The 19,709-nt window shown below is 39.7% G+C and overlaps 1 protein-coding gene across 1 annotated transcript in view; it reads left to right on the top strand.

The window, feature by feature from the left end:
• Positions 1-18,305: 18,305 nt before the first annotated feature.
• SYNE1 (spectrin repeat containing nuclear envelope protein 1) overlaps positions 18,306-19,709 on the top strand; it is a 308,485-nt gene continuing 307,081 nt past the window's right edge. Inside the window, exon 1 of the mRNA XM_062572395.1 lies at positions 18,306-18,388. Within this exon, the coding sequence (XP_062428379.1) occupies positions 18,325-18,388 (64 nt within the window). The 5' untranslated portion in view covers positions 18,306-18,324. The remainder of the gene's footprint in view (positions 18,389-19,709) is intronic.

Genomic DNA, 19,709 nt, shown 5'->3' with positions numbered 1-19,709 from the left:
TTAAGGACTATAAAGTCCACGGAAATGCCCTGTATGCCAACGTAGTCAGCTTATTTTTGTTATTACTTATTATTGTAATTACAGTCTCCCCAAGGTATTCTATATGGGAATTACAGTTTCATTATCCTAAGTACTGTACAAACAAATTACTCTAAGATGAGGTAATCTGCATTTCTTCTTTGTTGTGTAAATGATTGCTTTCTGTACACTTTAGAAAAACATCATATTGCAAAAAAAAAAAAAAAAAAAAAAAAAAAATCCAAGTCCCCTGTCACCAATACTTTTTCTTTTGATGATTTTCTTTGTTCTTCTCCTGAAAGTACTATTTGAGAATTAAAGGCGTTTCCCAGGATGTGCATTTGGGAGTTCTGTCATCCTTGCCTTGCATGTCAAGTTGCAGTTCATTAGAGCCGGCCTGTTACTGTCTGCTGTGAATACAAGATGCTGACAGCAAGCTGTTTGTCTATCTCACCTCTGCTTAAGCAGAGAAGTAGCCAAGAGCAAAAGCTGGTGCTTGATCAGTTTTCAGTGGGAAAAGATAAAAGTGTTCTGTCAAGGGATCTGCATTTCCTCCAGCATACACAAGAGATCCTGCATAAGTTTGCTCTGATGAAAGATCACGTTTTTTGCACTGTTTACCACTTACTCACTGCACGGTGGAGTCATTCCTTCCAGACATCCCTTCCTTCTTATTGCAGAAAATCTATACATCCCAGCACTCTTGAGACTCACAAAACACTCAAACCTTTGCCCTCACCCTCACCTAGAGAGCTATACTCTTTACCCCGATAATTCCCACTACGCTCTCTCATGAGCACCGATATAAACATCTGTACTTCTGAGCTCAGCACCCTCAGCAAACTAATCAAAGAAGTCTATGGAGACTGCAAATGCAATAGGCAATGAGTCTTTGGAAACTGGTGAATAATTAATTCAACCATTTTCTGTTACAGTCATTAATTTTTACTGCTCTCAGATGGCTTGCTATTATGGAGAGTAAGCTTAATAAATCTTGAGCTCTAAGGGATAGGAATTCTGGACACATGCATCCAGACCCATATAAGCCTTTACTGACTGTGTGTTGCCAGTTCTCCTCTGAGCCCAGAGGATACTAGCCAGCAGCAGTCTGCTCTGTGGACCATTGGTGCTCCAGGTAAATCTGTACTGGGTTACACTTTTATTTCTGGAGTGCTCCCCTTCAGACTCGGATGTGTTAATCAAAGTGCTGCCTTGTACCATCGGTACATCACCATCCATACCAGCACAAAGTGAATATAGAATGGAGCTGTTCTGATCTGGTAGTGTTCTATACCCACTCCGAACTCCCTTCGTACCAATGAAACTGGGCAAGCAGTAAAAGAAAGGCCATCTCTGGAGAACTCTTAGACAGTCTGAGTAATCTCAAGAGATAACTGTTCGGGAGCTAGAAACATTTGAGCTTCAATTCCATAAATTTGACTCTGGCAGGCATCTGCAAATAGCACTACTGAAGTCAATATGCATAGGGCTCCGCATAATAATCTGAGGGATCAGTTTTATAAAAGATGCTCCTGTTGATTCAAAGGAAAATACTGTAGGGATATGAATAATTTGTGGGCTATCTCGGCTTCTCTTGCAATTATACATTTTAGTTTTGGCAGTCAGAGAGACATTGGATTGGATTTTGTCAAGAGAAGTACTTTTCCAAAAGTTTCCCCCAGTGTCTTCTTGTCCTGGTGGAGGAACCTATTTACTGAATAATTATTGTGATGAATTTTAACTACAAGCTGTAATGCTGGTATCATAGCACAGTATTTTCCTGAAATAAACACTGCCGTGCAAAACAGTTATAGCTTTGAGACTGCCTACTATACTCCAAATCACAGCTGAACATAGGAACCATCCAGGAAAAAAAAAAAAAAAAAAAAAAAAAAAAAAAAAAAAGGGCGTTTTAGGGATGAATTAGTTACAATTTGCTAGATTTCATATGTCTATGAAACAAATAAGCATTTTTTTCCTAAAGTTATAGTTTTAAATAACATCATGTAAAGAGTCTATATAAATTGCAGTTGTTCATAAAAATCATCAAGTTTCTTATTATCTACTATTTGACAAACTAACATAGAGGTTTGTGCTCCAGAATGAAAATAATCATGATGAAAAGCATAGATTTCCCATAGAAAAATACTGATATTTTTCAGAGGAACTTCTCATGCTACCTGTCAACATCAGAAGGTGGAGAACAATATCTGATAAGATTCATTGCACAGGGATGACAGATTTCTGTCCTTGGAAGTATTCATGAGCACCAAGATGCTATTCTTAATCTAATGAGTTTAAGATATGCTGAAAATGAAGGCAGGAAAATCTCTGGATAAATTCTTCCACTCACACATAGCATACAATGGCTTAAGTAGATGCTTTGTCATTTAAAATATTGAACTTATTTACAATACTAAAATTGTTTTTCTAATTTTTTGATATATTTTCTATTAAGATCAACATACAAGTCAGAAAACGATAATTCTGGGACTTCAGGCATAATGATAGTGACAAGGAACAAGTTAGTTGATAGTAAACTGATGTTAGTTATGGAAAAAAATCCTAAATAAATTGCAGGAAGTAATAGGCAGTAAGTATGAGAGGGAAAAGGAAAAAAAAAAGAAAGAAATTGGGGAAAGGAAAAGGAAGGAGGTAGGAGACTTGAAACCATAGGATAATGAGCAAATTTGTAGAAGATGGGAAAGGGAGGAACAAGAGAGGGTGGGTGAGAGGTACAATATTGTCAGCCTCTGATGTTCAAAAATCTTAAGTCAACATTCCAAAATAATCATTTGAATAGATAAATTTGGGGAAATTCATTGTACTTTCCTCCTCTATGTTTACTTCTGTGCCATGTTTTTAAGCTTTTCTCTGAACCATGGGACATGAAGAGTTAGCACTGATCTCCTTGATTCTGTCACTTAAGGATGAGGAGCAACTGAAATAAAACAAAAAGTTTCAAAGATTAGATCTTCTTAGAACAATAATAAACTAGGTTCCTCACAGAGTATTTATTGATTTCATCTTCCTTCTAGGCAATACTGGGTTTGTTCCTGTCAGGTGCTCAGGTAGCATGCTAAGCTTCCTGGCCCTTATTGAGCACCCCGGTCTCTCTTCCTTTCCTTTTAGATCTCCCTTTTCATATTAGACCTTATGGGACATCTTCAGATGTCTCCAATGTTACTTCCTCTCAATCCTCTCTTCTTGTCAAGTTAGACTTATTTTAGTCTCCAAATCATCGTTTTACTCTGACTGATGGCATACTCTATGGGAAAAGCCTTATTTATTATTTTTATATGAAGTAATTGATGTATGACTTCACTATTGTACTTCAGGGAAATAATTATCTGAACTTCCTTATATTTTAAGCTAAGTTATGTTTCCGTTTACATATGTAGCTCCAAACAAGTTGACAAACTCACTGATTCTTCTAATGATACCAGAAGGATTAGTTATGCCTAGAATTACATAAAAATAAGCTAATTCACCAATATTTTAATGATTTTTCCTCGTACAGTATTTGTCTGTGTTTACTTGAGATTGGTCCAAATTCTTTCAAAAGCACACATTTGACAGAGATGGCAAAGACGGCTTGCCCTTGCAAGAATGCAAGGAAATGCAAAATGACTTCAGTTTGCGTAGCTGAGAGTTTCTTAGACTGTATTTGAAGCATATTTTTAGTCTAGCACTAAAAAGGAGAACTTTTTGATACAGTCCATGTGGTGGCACTATCCAACTATGTTTGCTTTGTCTACTGGTCCAAAGACCAAGTTAAGCAAGAGCTATTCTGGCATGTTTGATCTAAATGTTTTTAAACATTTTTTTTAACTGAAGCACTACTGAATATGTTATGTTATGTGACTAAAGAATCATCTCCACCACACTAAGGAGCCCAAAGCAATAAGGACAGGAGGAGGAACCCCAATAACTTAATCAGAGCCAAGGACCAGCCTATCCTTGCTGCTTTCTGTGGCATCACAGGAGGGGATCAGCCATATGGGCCAGGGGTGAAATCTCTCAGATGAGATAGCAGGAGATGCTCGCCCCACATCACCTTACAAACTGAGGGGTGTTACTGCCTACAGGGGCATGGGACTCATGGGATGCAGGGGAGGAGCATCTCAGAATTGTGCAAGACTTATTATGGGATATCTATGGGAAGAACCAATGGTGAGGAAAGGGAGAAATCAGGATGATTTGGGGAGCAACAAGTGTGCGAAAATAGAGGAATGAGGGGATAAAAGAGGTACGCACTACAGGGCTGGTCACTGCTCTTTTCTGGCCATGCCCTGTGCCTGATCAGCACTGTCTGTCCTGTCATTTTATTAAACTCCATTTTTGATTATTCTGTGTGCATATGTGCGCATGGAGGTCTACACGGAGCAACTGGAGTCGGACCTGTGGTCACAAGGACCCGTATGTTTGTGATGCCAACACCTGATGAGACCAGATAGTGTGCATATTGTGGATGGGGGTGTATGTTATTGTGTAATTACTAACAAATATCAAACTGGACAGTGAATAGAATAAGAGGCTTGGGAGCTAAGCAGCGAGGCAGCCATTGATCTGGACTGGATCCTGGAGAGACCAGGTCTGCGAGAGTCTGTGAGCTGGCTCCCAGAGGGACTGCGGGGTCCAGGCCTGCTACTGAGGAGACAAGGAAATCTGGTGGGCAATTAGTGGCAAGGCTGTAGATTTGGACCAGCTACTAGAGAGACCCTTTTGCAGGTGTGTGTGTATGTGGCAACTGGGATGGCTGAGGATCCAAGGACCAGCTACTGGGTAGACCAAGTGTTGAAGACGACTTCCTGGGGGATCCACAGTGTGTGTTTGTGTGTATGTAGGTGTGTGCAAGCGGGTTTAAATATCAGCAACTGGCATAGGGCTGAAGGCCACAAGGGCTTGCATGTCCAGATGCCAGCAACTGGGGATACTGGGGATCTGGGGACCAGCTTCTAGGAAGATTAAGTATTACTGTAAGATAAAGACCAGTTACTGGAGGGATTCATATTGTGTACATATACGCATATGTACATATACATACACATATAATATATGTATGCATATACATATAATATATGTATGTTATACATATATGCATATGCATATATACATGTACATATAATATGTGTAACATACATATATTATATGTATATGTATATATGAATATATTTTCCATTAATAGACTTTCATCCTGATCAGCCAGAGACGGGCACAGGATCAGGCCACTTGTATTGTTTGTTTCTGTGTGACTGCTGGGTTTTCTGTCCATGTTATCTGTGTGGCCAGCTGTGTGTATAGGTATACGTGTACTATGAATGTGTGTGTCTACTGGGCCGTGTTCGTGTTCATGCATGTTCAGCCTTGCTCTTGGCTGGAGCTAGGAATGTAGAGCTGTGACAGTCTCACATCTATGAGGCCACTGGATTTGGCAGAATGTATATGATTTTTAGATTTTTTTAAGTATTTCTGCTTGCTTATGACATGTAAGTAATAATGTCTTATAATGTAATAATTTAAGTAATAATAATCTTAGTTGAAACTATACTGGGGTGCATGCTTTTCATTCCTGTTTAGTATTTTGAGTTTTCAAAAATATTTTCTTATGAACTTATGAAGGATAAATGAGAAAAAAATGGCACAACAATAAATTTCAAATAGTTATAACAAGTTTCTTGACAATAGTGAGGTGATTGACATCAGAAACAAATGCCACTTATTTTAGATCAACTCTTGCCATATGCTAGACTGAGCTCATTCTTTACATTCACAGGGTTTTACATCCTAATTAGGAATCTCCCAGCTGCTACAAGTTTGATGACTTCACTTACAAGAACATATCGTGTACCATAGTATCATATACTAGTGTTAGCAGATGATTCTTTTCTGTATGTCTACTCCCAGTTTCCTTTTATGTAATCTCATCCCATCACTGTGATTCCTTTCAGGACAATAAAAGTAAAGCCAAAGCGTCTAGTTGTATCCTCATTTACACATTTTATTGTCAAAGCTTGTTCATCCAATTCTGTCACAAATACAAAATATAAACTATATAAAACCTTTATGTAGAAAAATACAAAGGTGCATGAAAGGAATCTATAGACATGCACACATCTCTCAGGAGGTGTTTGGCAATTTTTTGATGTTGCATATTGATACTGTGGTAGTTTAGGACAGACAGGAAGGAAGTGGCAACTACTACTTGCTTCAAAAACTGCAGAAAGAGGGTATGTTCTGTTGCTTAAACCAATCTTGACATTCACAGATCACAGCAAGAAGACTTGAAAGAGACCAAGAGACCTAAAGATATATCTTTATCCCCGCAAAGTTATCAAGAAAATAAAAATACCTTCCAAGAAGATGATTACCTAATCTCTACTTTAAAATCTCCCATGCTGGAGGTTTCACTTCCTTCTTTTGTTATGTGGTCCAAAGCTTTACTTCCTCCTAAAATTTTCTGTTCTGATAATCGCATGCTTAGGCACCTTATTTCTTGTCCTGTGCACTGAAGAGCCTGAAAAGGGATGATTCCCTTTTTTTTGTAGTAGTCTTTCCTGTGTTTGAAGGCTCTTACGATGCCCCATCACCTTCTTTTCTCTAGATTAAACAGCCCTTTCAGTCTTTTCTTTCAGATCATTCTTTTTAGAGCTCCAGTCAACCACATTGTTCTCCTCTGGATTTTCTTATTTGGTTTAGATCTTTTCTAAAGTCTAGTGATCAAAACTGGACCAAGCACAGAATGGTGCAACAGTGAAACAAAAAAAATATATATTATTTTACCTCCTTTAAAGGCAGTATTCCTGTTCTTAGGGAGATCACCCTGAATTCTTCCGTGACAAAGATCTTACATCTCAGCAAAACCTGTAACATTCAATAACATTGTCTTTCATTATCCAGAACCAAGAAATTTCATATACTATGTCATTAGTTTCATTTGTAATATGGCTATATTTCCTTGCAGTTTGTAAATACTTTCCCAGAGTATTCAGGAGTTAGGTTTGTTAGAGGACGGGTACCACCCATCAGCACATGGCTGGATTTGTCCACCAGAACCGTGTGTCTGGCTGTGATCTGTCCTTAGCAGAGGACTTCTTACCTGACTGCCCTTGGAAGTATGCTCTACACAGTAAATAATTTATTTTGGAAATGGTAGAGGCCTCGGGGGGCCTCCACCAAAACAGGCTCTTTTTGTAGCTTCTTTTTCTCTTTTTTTTTTTTCTTTTCTTTACAGAGGAAGTAACATTTTATTCTCACCCTGACCAGTGCTTACATCTAGCAAAGAATCCTTATTTAATACAGCCATTCAACATTAAGCAGGTTTAATATCACAGTGGAATCAAGTATATGTTAAAGTAAGGATGGTGTTAATTTAAAACAAATAAAAATATCTGAATATGTCTGACTTTTCTTTTTCAAAAATTCCCAGTCATGATGACAGATTATGTATGTAGTTAGGTGACCCCTTGTCAGAACTGCTGTATACTAACAAATGTAATCTCATTTCCTTCCAGAAGTGCTACTGACAAACATACTACTAACAATACACTTTTGGTTTGTGATTTTTAACAATTAAAAGCAAGATAACAAAGGAGATGATGACAAATTGCAGTGTTGGTTCCCTAGGATATTGAAGATATTTTTTTTTTGTGCAAAAAATCTGGATAAAGTGAAGCTTTCAAAGGCTAACACCACAGTTTGGAATACGTTTTTCTTACAAGGTGTCCTCCATGTTTCTCCACAACTGGAGTTAGGATTTTATATAGGAACAAATAGGAAGAGTTAAGAGTGGCATTATATTCCCGTACAATGTATGATGAGGAAGAGATTTAAATAAGAAACCAAATTTTATTTTCTGCATGTTAAATTCAAGACTAACCGCATAGAAATCAGTATATTTTCTGTGGGTTTCCTGGTATAACTGATAAGCAGAACACACCTCAGTCATTTTAGCTGAACTTTTAAAGCATATAGTGTAGTATACAGTGCTACAATTTAGAGAAAAGCTTATACTAACAAGTGCTTTTATTTGTTGATATTATATAAAGTCTGAACTTTTGCAGTGAAAAAGATGTTCTCCCTCCTATTAACACTGACACTCTCAACCTTGGAAGCTAAAATAAAATATTTTCTGAAAGAGACAGCAAAATTAAGAATTTCTTTGGCAAAAAGATGTGCGTGGAAAAGAGAAACTCAAAATCATGTCAGCATCCACTTCCTTTGCCATTTCTCAGGCTGCAACCAGCCTAGGGTAAAACAAAGAAGCAGGACAATCAACAGAGATAAGAGAGCATCAGATGAAAAAGGTTTGTGGTTCCCCTCCCGTAAAAAAGGGGGAAAAAAAAAAAAGAAAAAAAAAAAAGAAAGAAAGAAAAAAGGAAAATTTCAGAGCCAGTATGCCTGACTACACTCATTGTCAGGAAGAGAGGACTTTTGTGGATGGTTGGAGCTGACCTAAATATGCACACTCCGGAGTTTCACGAGAATCCTTGCTGTAGCTCCCAGGATGTCCGTTTTTTCCACACATTATCCTGGCTCCAGGTGCGTGGACTATACTGCACTGACGCTGTATTGTATCGGGACAGATGCCACAGGTGACAACGCTCATATCACAAGGGCAACGCTAACATTAACACGATTAACGCTAAAGCAAGGCAGGATGCTGAGTAGTATCTCCGCTGCCTAACGCGGGCACTCGCGAAACACCCTCCACGCGCTCAGGAAGCACCGTGCACTCAGGCGTTGCAGAACCACTGCGGTACTGCCAGAAAAGACGAAACCCAAGAGGCACATCGGCACTGCGCCTCCCGGATTCTCCATTTCAGCCCTGTACGGCCGTTCTGCTCTCGCAGTGATACCGAGCAGAGATGCGTGCAGAAAAAATTATCCCCACCTCTTGCACGCACCATAGCCTTAAATACGATGATATAATGGGAAAAGGGAGGGGAGGGGATAAAAAACATATCCAGGTCCGTGCAATGGCTTTCCAGCAAACACAGCCGCGTTTCTCGCCGGCGGCACAGGCAGTGCTGCGCGGACAGCGCCGGCGGGCAGCGGCCCGCCGCGGCCCCGCCGCGTTATGTAAAGCGCCGCGCCGCCCCCGGCTCGGGCTCGGGCTCCGGCGCGGCGCGGCGCGGTGCAGCGCGGTGCGGCGCGGTGCGGTGCGGCCACCCTCAGGAAGGGCCAGAGCCCCCGGGGCCCTGCAGCGGCGGCGGGGCGGAGCGGGGCGGCGGCGGGCGGGGAGATGTGAGAGGGCGGCCGCGGCCTGGGAGGCGCCGCAGGGGCAGGGCTCACACGCGCGCACACGCACACGCACACGCACACGCACACACACACCGCCGTGTCCTCCCCCGCCCGCCGCCCGCCGCCCCCGCACCTGCTTCCTCATCGCGGCGGCTTGTTGTGCTCGGTAACCAGGGAGCCGCCGGCTTCCCCTCCTCTCCCCTCCCCTCCCGCCGCGCCGGGCGCCCCCAGGCGCGGAGCGGCGCGGAGCAGCGCGGCGCGGTGCGGCGCGGCGGGCGGAGGTAGGGCGCGGGCGGCGGCGGCTCGGGGCAGGGGCGCCGGGCTGCGGCGGCGGGGGGCCGGGGGGTGCCCGGAGCGCGGGCAGAAACGCCTGACCCCAGCGGGGCAGCGGGGCCCGGCCGCCCCCAAACTGTGGCGAGCTTCATCCCAAAGTCGCTGTGGTGGAGGAGTTTCTGCGCTCTCCTCGGTGGGCTTGGGATTTTGCCCTTCCCGGGCGCAGGGGTGGAAAACGCGCCCCGGAGGCAGGGCCAGGGTTTGCCCCCTGAAGTGCACGCGTGTGTGTTGCAGATATGCCCATTTTTATTACGCTGAGCCACACGCTGCAGACCCAAACGCATTTAATCGAGGCAGATGTTCATATGCAGCCCCGAGAAGCCAGTTTTAGGCTGAGTTGCAGGCAATGATGATGCAAAAGGGACAAGTGCATTGCAACAAAGATGCACTGAGTCAATATGCTCCGTAGTATGTGTGGCAATTCCCCAAATGTAAGAGCTGCTGAAATGCTAATAGCAAGGTTCCTCCTAGGATTTTGACAACCTTATTTTCAACCATATTTTTACTGGGGGGGGGAAGTGTTTGTAAGGACTGTGCCATAATCTGTTATATACCATATTTCTCTCCTGATGAGCAATTACTTATGTAAATCGTCTAGTTGATGCTAAGGGAAACTCCAGTGCTCATCACTGTGAGGAGGTTTTATATCTATGTGGTTTGTAGGGAAACAGTATGTGTCGTTTCTGGCTGCCTGCCAGCCCATTTCAAGTGCTGAGTCTGTTGAAAGACTCTTAACAGGCACGCACTTTCCTGTTGTAATACTAGTGATGGTCTGTCTGCTTTCTGTGATCTCCGATAATTATTTTCACAATTCTCCTGTGTGCTTTAACACTTAAACAGACCTAAAGTTTGTACAACGAAATGTTGATGGACTATGTTGAGATATTGCCACTGGCTAGAGAATATCAAGGTGCTGTGTTATGTTAACTGGCAATCAGAAATGCCTTCTTCGTTGTTGTACTAGGCTGCATGTGCTGAATTACATGGCAAATAGTTTACAAGGTACAGAGTTAAAATTTTGTAGAGCTACTCACTATTTTCTGGTAGGAGTCCGTATCCGCAGTCCCATGGGATGTTCGAAACATTCTTTAATGCATAGAAGTTTCCACTGTAAAAAGGAGCTATCCAGAATGAATATGGTGCTGCATGTACTAGTGATCCAAATATACCTACTCTTTGCAAACTCTGTTAGATGTGAAGATAGAAGTAATAATCTCTCCACTTCCCTCAGTTTATGTTCTTAGTCTTTTTAAGTATTACCTTTAGACATTATATATGTCAATGACAATTCTGTGATGCTGAGTATAAAATACCTATGGATAAGTAGGTATTAAGTATTGATCAGCCTAAAGTGACTTTTTATTTATTTATTTATTTTTACTTTAAGTAATTGTAATAAATGTCAGTAGTGATTTGGGTTGTTGCACTTGACAGAGGAAGATAGGCACCTTCATGCAGCATTACTTTTAGTTTATTAAAATATGAGAATCTTCAAAGGATTGTTTTGTACTTTAGGACCTTAAGGTACTTTAGGATCAGCTTGTGAGCTTCACTAGACCTCTACTGAGTTACACAGCCTGACAGTGTGTATACTGGTCAAAGAAAGTAATGCTTTGAATACTGGAGTCAGGGAGGGCAAAAGAGCACAGGGGAGGAGGAGCATCACCCTGGTAGTGTTTAAGTACATGCTGGCAGAGCGTAGGAGTGCCTGGCCCCGGCAAGGATTTTGCTGTGTGAGACACTGAACAAAATGTGAAACCCTGGAGGACCTCCAAGGAAAGCACACTCAAAGTGATCATTGCAATTCTAGAGGAGTTCTGCAGATCAGGCTGGAAGATATGTGTGTGTGCATTCACAGTTCAGATATACCACATTAATCCATCTCAGTTACATTTTGTTAAAGGAAGTCAGTTGTGGTTGACTTTTTTTCTCTTGAGTAGTGACCATAGTTACTAGGAAAATATTTACATCGTATATAGAAGGTGTTTCTTTCCTTTTTTTTTTTTTTTTTTTTTTTTTTTTTTTTTTTTTTACTTTGTTACCATTTCTTTCTCTCAAAGGAAATGGAAAAAAATAGTGGTTCTACTATTTCATTCATACAGGGGCTATATTTGCCCCTTTCTAAAAAATTCTGCAGGTAAGCTTTCTTGTTTGAGAGATATACAGAAATAACAAGGAGTTAATGCTCACTTGCTTATCTTAGGCTCATTTTGACCCACCCTTTCCTGAGATGCTTCAGTGTTTTCTATTTTGGTTTTCTCTCTCTCTCTTTTTTTTTTTTTTTTTTGGGGGGGGGGTCCTGCAGATTCATTCTTTGCAAAAGCCTTGTGCTATTGGTCTTATATGCCATAAAAATCCTAGGTACTGTATCTGTATTAAAATGAGAAAATCAGAACTGCTCCTCTATCATTAAAGAGCTTATATCCTATCTTCGCATTATATCCTATCTTCACTCCGCCCTATTTGCTTGTGTATTGTGACCTCTGATCTTAATCTTGGCCCATCTTCGTCTGCGCAGATAGTAAGCTCTTTAAGGCAAGGATTATATCCTGTGTTTGTAAAACATAATGAGCTACTGATCCTAGTCTTCTAGTATCTATATAAACAATAATATATTCCTGTAGAATTTCAATAGCAGGATTACTTAACCTTTAGTATACACTATATTTAACTTTCTGTATCAGAAAGACAGTGAACTACTTTTCTGTGAATACGTCTAACAACACAAATTCTGTCAAATTTTCTGAAAAATAGTAAGTCTGCCTTTTATTTTCTCCTGGAACACTTTGCAATTTTTGATCAATGGAATGACAGCTTTTAAGACAAGAGTCAGAGTTTCTTAGTACCGTTGGATTTTTGCCCATCCCAAAGAAAACAATAGAAAGTAGAAAATAAAATACTTGTGATGGAAGACAAATTAATTTGTAAAATAAGTGAGAAGACTCACTTGTTGAAATATAATCATATAGATAAGCATGTGCATGACTGGGGTCCTACAAATCATTTTAAAGTAACAGAGTATACTTACAGGTAAAGGAAAGAAAATGTGTGTGCCACTTATGCTGCAGATTTAAATGTCAGATGTCCAGCTTACCTTGAATCCTCCAAATCATTCAATCCAGTTGCATACCTTCAACTTTCTGCCAAATGCAGGAATTCTGCTCAGGGCAAAACAATGTTGAAGTATAGTTACAGGAACCAAAATCATCTGGAGCTCCAGCAGGATCCAGACTTTTTATTTTTCTCCAAAATAAAATAAATTTCAGTACATGTTGTGAGCCTCTAGGTAACTGCAGCACATTCAGCCAGTTCGGGATTGGATGGGTCAGTTAGGACATTTTGTTTCAATATTCTTGTTCCAGTGTGTTATTTTTCAAAGGTCATAATCTGTCTCTTCTGTCACCTTTTCTGTTCAAAAGCAATCTGTACAGTAGAGAAAAGGAAGCACAGAAGTGACAGTGCTGGGATTTGGGGATCATACTATCAAAAACACCTTTCGGAGCCAAAATTACATTTTCCCATGATCTTATGCAGTGCAAAGTTAGATCCCATTAGACTTAGGAAAGTTCCACTATGCACTGAGTTGTACTGCTTAGTGCTTGAGCAAACAAATACAGATTTGCAATTCAGTCATCCTAACGATTACTAAAGTGACTCCTCTGTTGGAGCAGATTTTGAAGAAGAGTTGAAGTGTTCTGTGTTTCTCTGAAAATAGTGTAAGAGTCTTTTTGGATCATTCCACCCCACTTCTTTATCCTGGCTCCTAATTTTAATATCTCTAGTTGACATTACAGCTTGATAGATTTATTCAGATATAATTACAAATCTCAATTCATCAGCTAAAAGTTTTCAGTATACTGGGTCAATTTTATAAAGTTCTTCATTTTTATCTTTGCTTTTTTTTTACAGATACTGTTGTTTCCATTTCTATTTTACCTTTGTCTCTGTCTTCAGTGGAAACAGCAGTATAATACTCACTGAGATACATTAATCTCAACTTGATCTTATTTCCTACCTTCTTTTTAATTATCTGCCTAAGAACCATTTGCTAGCTGTCTTTACTTCCTTAGTCTAACTCAGATGGACTTTCGGCAAGTCTCTCTTTATCCCTATAGATACCATGTGGTATGACAACGCTCTTACTTCTCATCCTTCATTTCTGCCTACTTGTTGTAAATACTGTTTCTGAGATGATTGTTTTTCCAAATTTGTCAGGGGCTCTTCTGTACAGTCTTTTCTGCCCTGCCTAGAGGTACAGTTACTAGTCCTTGGATTTAAAGAAATTCCCAGCCTGCTTTACAGGGACTACACTGCACTCTTCAGTCCAGTTGATCTCTGTAACTAATTTCTCTTTTTTCTTTTTTTTTTCCTTTTTTTCTTTTTTTTCCTCTCTCTCTCTCTCTCTCTCTCTTTTTTTTTTTAATAAACTGTCTCTTTAGATCATCTCCTAGCCTACTTACCTGCTTTGGTTTAGTCTTATAATATCATTTTCTTTATCAGAGCTATTTTTGAGATTAGGTTTTTTTTTCACTACTAACTAAAACCCAACTTAAAATATCTGATTCTGTGATCATTTGATATAGAAATTGCAGCTATGACCTCCAAAAAATTCTAGTTCTACCATTATGAGAATCATTTATTCTTGATCGATGTGAGGGTTACTGATGTGTTGTAACATCATTTTACAAAGCATTTATTTCTCTGATAACATTTTGAAGATCTCTTATGTTTCAGAAACTGAACCTGTAGATCAAAGTAGACTTTTAGCTCTACTGCAGTAAATTATGTTTGGAAATCCTGTCCTGGAAATGGTTTTTGACTCGATCAATTCTGTACTACTATTTGTTCAGGGAAGTCTGCCGCATCATTAATGGCTAATGCTGCTCTAGCAATTGATCTTATTTCTGTCTTTCCTGAAATTTTGTTCAATTCTTGTGTTACAGTCATTTTAGTTGTTCCATCATATTTCTTATATCTGTGTAACTTTTGATAATGACTTCTAGCTGAAGTAGTTTCTTCAGTTCATTACTGTTTTTTGTCCTTGCAAATATCTCTCTTTAATCCTCCCAGATTCCCAGACAGATTAGACACAGTCCTTTCTCTGACTGACACCTGTCTAAAGCTTACTCTCATCAATCTCTTTACTTTGTTTCTCTTTGTGCACCCTTCCTTGTCTGGAGTTCCTGTGTCCGTTACTGCTGTACTTGGATATTATAAAAGTTTAAAACTGTTCTCAGGTACAAGCCTTTATCTGAGACAGCCATTTGGAATCATACTTTCACTAAGCATTTCTCTGTAGGTTCACATCCCCAAAACTTTGTCACAGCCTGAGTCTCTAAGTAATCCATTATATTCATTGTTATTCCTTTGCTGTCCTTCTCTGAGCATTGGAAGGGCTCTGCTGGAGATCATCTATGCTTTCACATCATTAAGCATCTTCACCAGGCACCAGACTGCTATATATGGTAGCAGTCTGTTGTCGGGACATTTGTGTTGACTTCAAGTATAGGAAGAAATCTTTTTATTTGCATAGTCGTGTTTATTCATGTTTATTTTCAGCCATTGGTCCAAATCTTGAATGCTCCAGCAGATATCCAGATATCCAGATATCCAGATCTCTCTCTCTCTCTCTCTTTTTTTTTTTTTTTTTCTTTTTTTTTTTTTTTTTTTTTTTTTTTGGAACCACCCTGTGGTATTTTGGTATTTTCCTTTATCATGTTTTATAAACTTTAAGGACTAAAAATAAAATAGGACCTAGTCTTGCCAATAGAATTTCAGGCTTACCAATAAAAGAGAAATATGTTGTTTGCTAATCACAGATAATTCAGAGCATTCCCAAGCATAATGAAAAAATGAAAATTACACTGGGGACCTGGAAAAGTTAACAGATTATAGATATAGTGAGTTTTTTAATTAGAGGAGACAGCCTACTTTTCTGGCATTTGAAGAGAGGGGAAAAAAAAAACAATCCAGCGAGTGTAGAACTGCAGCTAACTACAGCAGATTTCTAGGCATAGTGCTTTTTATATGAGAAGTTTGTTTCCTCCTTTGATTTAAAATCACACAACCAGGATATTGATACAAGAAAATGGAATTAGCAGAACTTTACCCATTATATGCAGATAAAAAGTAAAGGAAATAAAAATTTATCTCATTTACAAGCAATACTTTTCCCTTTTACTCTTGCTTACTCATTCCCTGTATGTTTAGACCAAAAAATTAATAGTTAAAACTAAGGAATAATCACTTGCTGAATACCAAAGCAGAGAATAGCTCACATAGTCCTTCAGATTTATTTTAGGCTAAGATTTATGAGATTTAAGATATATATTTCTCTTAAAACCTCTGCACTTTGAAAACATATCCCTTTGAATACACTACTTGTATTAAAAATGTTTTTCTGTAACTGCTATGAGAATTTTGTATGTATTTGAAATGTTAATGTTTACAGATCTGGTGCATGTAGGTTTTCTTGTGCCTTTGTGCTTTAGCTGTTGGCTGAAGGCAGGTGGCAAAGGTATGTGAACCATTATTTAATCCACTGTGCTGATGTCTCCTGGGTCCTGAGCTGTGCTTTTCTGCCTGTTCAGGTGACTGTGCAGTTTGCACAGGAGAAACTTTCTTTCCCTTCTGTTGTAACATCGCTTCTTTAAATTAGTTAGTTCCCACCATTTGCAAAGTAGCTTTTGAATGAGGAACTGTATTTAGAATGACAGATTCTTATTATGCAGTGTATAATTTCATATCAGCTAGATGAATTATTAATTCCTAGCCTTCCCTTTATTACTGTGCAGTGACTCAGCCAGCCGTGTGAGTAGATGGAGCATATGTCTCCATTACAGTTTCCCAGACACTTTTAACTTGAAGTTGGATCAACGTCTTCCCCAGCTCCTCAAAACTGGCTCGTGGGCAAGTGATTTGCAGCAGCAGCCCCCAGTGGGTGCTGCACCTCATGGGAGGCTGCAGTCCCGGCGCCTACTGAGCTGTGCTGAGGGAGAGGCCACCGAGGCGCCCAGGTGTCTCACCGTAAGGGCAGGGACATCGTGACCACTGCGCCCAAGCGTGACCGGCTCTGTCAGTCCCCCAAAAAAGCTCGAGGACAGGAGGGGAGGGCAGGGGGGAGGCTCCCGAGGGAAGGAGCCGGAAGGCGTATGGGAAAGAACAGGGTATAAGAGCGCAGGGCGTTTTGCACAGCTCAAGTGTAGACGTTTGCACAACCAGTGATAAAATTAGCTATAGAGTGAATATCGGTGCCGGTCTGGCCACTTGTGCAGGTGGATTTCACAGCCCCTTCCGAATCTTGATCTGTCAAAAGAGTGCTTTCTTCAGGACTTGGATTAACTTGTTTGAAGTTAGCTTGGGTTGGCTGACTTGAGCAGCACTCGCATCTCTGAGGTACAGGGTAGAGATAGGCTAAAAATGTAGAAACGACAGTAAGAGGGAAAGTGGGGAGTTCCTTAAGCCAGGGAGAGCGTGAAGGGTTAGAAGGGGCAATGTTAAAATGTGATTTTCCTCTGAGAGCGCTTACACGTTGAAACCGTTCCTCTGAGATGGTTTAATGGGCCTAAAGCAGTGCAGTCTCAGGCTTGTCTGCCTTACATGGGAGGACTTTGTCCTCTGGCAGACCTTGGGGCCTGCAAAAGAGGAAAGTACGCACAGCCAGTAACCCCAGTCTTACGCATGATGGTCACCGACTGCATACTCTGTAAATTTGGTGATGAATGCAGTGCATGTAATATGAGTACAATTGCTGGAGTCCTTACCTTCCATATTTCTTAATGGGGAACCAGGTGCATACCTATGAAGAATGTAGTTGTTTCTTGGAAGATAAGACATTATTTGATAATGTTATCTGCAGAATCTAATTTGATGTGGGTCTTTTTTTTTTGACTAAATTTATTATCATGTAGGTTTTATATATTTGTAGCAATCTTAAGCTCATGTACCAGCTGTATTTCAGAGATCTAAATAATAAAGATCCAAAATACAACACTGATATGCATTATAAAAGCGAATATAAGTACAGCTTTATATCATACTACAGCATGTGAATTTCAGATTCAAGTACGTAGTCCAGTGGAATTAGGGATTATCCTGATCAATAATTTACCTGCTCATTTTTAGCATGATGAAATATAATGAGAGTTTTACTACTTTGGTATTTTACCAGAGACTTTTCTTTCTTCAAGCATAACATTATTTTCATTAATAGCATTACAATATTACGTTTACATTAATATGTTTAACAGTGTAATTATTTCTAAAAACAACATTCACAAACACTGTCATGAAACTACTGATGGCTTGGTGCATTGCCAGTTGTTTTTAATGATTTGTTTTTTGCAATTTCTTTCCCACTGATTGCCAAGCAATCTTTCAGCATTAATTGTGTCTCTGGCTTGAGTGTATAGTATGTGCAAAGCATACTACTCCTTAGTGCTAAAACAGCCATCAAGACTCAGACTCAGACTACAGAACGGGTGCAAGTTTCCTCTAAGCCATGGTACTTTCTTTTTCAGGCTGCCGAGGTTGCTTAGGAGGACAGTGCTGTTTCATAGTCCCTGTGAGAGCTTCCGTTGGACTGAGGGTGGCCGTGACTCACCCAGGCATGCTGTGCTAAAGTGGAGGGTTGAATGCTGAAAGGAAGTACTCCAAGATCTTCATCTCACCCAGTCCAGCAGCTTGGAGGGAAACTTATGTCTGTGGAAGGGCACATGCTCTAAGGAGATCATGGCCTCATCCCGGCTAGTGGCAAGATCTAGAGATATTGCCAATGTCATGCAACGACTTCAAGGTAAGTGACTGACTGCTTGATGCATGCTGTCATCCGTTTATAAAGGGAGGTTCTTATTTTTTACTCTATTACAAAGACAGAAAAATATCTCCAAAGTTTAAAAATTGTTCAAAACTTACTGGAAAATGTTTACAGTATATTCAAAGAGCTCTTATTGTATGGTTCCTTTGAAATAACATTAATAATGGCATTTAAAAAGAGGCTGTTATTATGAACGTCGATCCAGAGGATAGGACACTAAGTTGATTTTTAGACTTTGGTTCTATTTCCCCCACTTAGTGTGACTGTGCATCAGTCTTTCTAATAGAGAAGAACAAGTTTTACCTATCCTCTTCCCAGGCAGTACTCTCTTACAGTAGATAGATCTACTGTACTGATAAACTAGTATTTGTTAGTATAGTAATAGTTGATGTCTCCAAAAAAGAACTGGATCTCTTTATACTGTTAAGCATTTAAGAATTTTTTAGTCCGTGAGTTAATAATTAGTGTTCAAGTTGATGACTTTTTAAACATTGTATCACAGGATGTCTTTGCAGTATTCATCGCATGGAGGTCAAACATGTATTAACCTATTATAATAAAGCATGACTAAATAAAGTTATTTTATTAAATGGTTGGAGGTTATGAACTCGGAAGTTGTAGCTAAAAACTTGCATGTATGTTTTTTTCAGAATGATGCTGTTGCCTGAAAGGAAATTATTGTCAGTGCTGCTAAGGGTTTCATTCCTGTTAACTTTAAAGTTTAATTGTGAAGCCCTAAGCTTGTAGTTTCTTTACACGCCAACTTTCTGTTGACTTTAACAGAAGCTTATATGCATGCAACCAATGCTAGCCCCTTCTGCATCTTCTAAACTTTGAACCTTTATCCTTTCTTGTTTTTTTCCTTCCATTTCCTTTCAGTTATGATGAGATACCCAAATTCAGCTTCATAGCCAGCAGATGCAACTAGTGTGCACAATTTCAATGTACCCACAACTGATAAAACTGTGCATAAATAAAAATGGAGACTCTTTCCTCTTTAGGCCAGCTGCGTAATTTTTCCAACTCCAAAATGCTTCTGCTTGATGTTCTTCTGACTTTTTTACAGTTATCTTTTCCTTGCTATTTTTGTGCCTGGTAATTGATAGGCCACAGTCTTGGACAGCTGTTCAAACTGCATACAAATATAAAACAAATATAGAACAAAGAAATATTCTTTTGCTAGAGAAGTTGTGATTTAAATTAGGATAATAAACTCTAGGTATACACAAACAAGTAAGAGAGTGCTAGGGAAAAATGAGGCAATATTGGTCAGATAACAGACAGGGGTCTCAGTATACTC

The sequence above is a fragment of the Rhea pennata genome, chromosome 3 (assembly GCF_028389875.1).
Source record: "Rhea pennata isolate bPtePen1 chromosome 3, bPtePen1.pri, whole genome shotgun sequence".
Lineage (NCBI taxonomy): Eukaryota > Metazoa > Chordata > Aves > Rheiformes > Rheidae > Rhea > Rhea pennata.
This window is presented reverse-complemented; position numbering and strand designations above follow the sequence as displayed.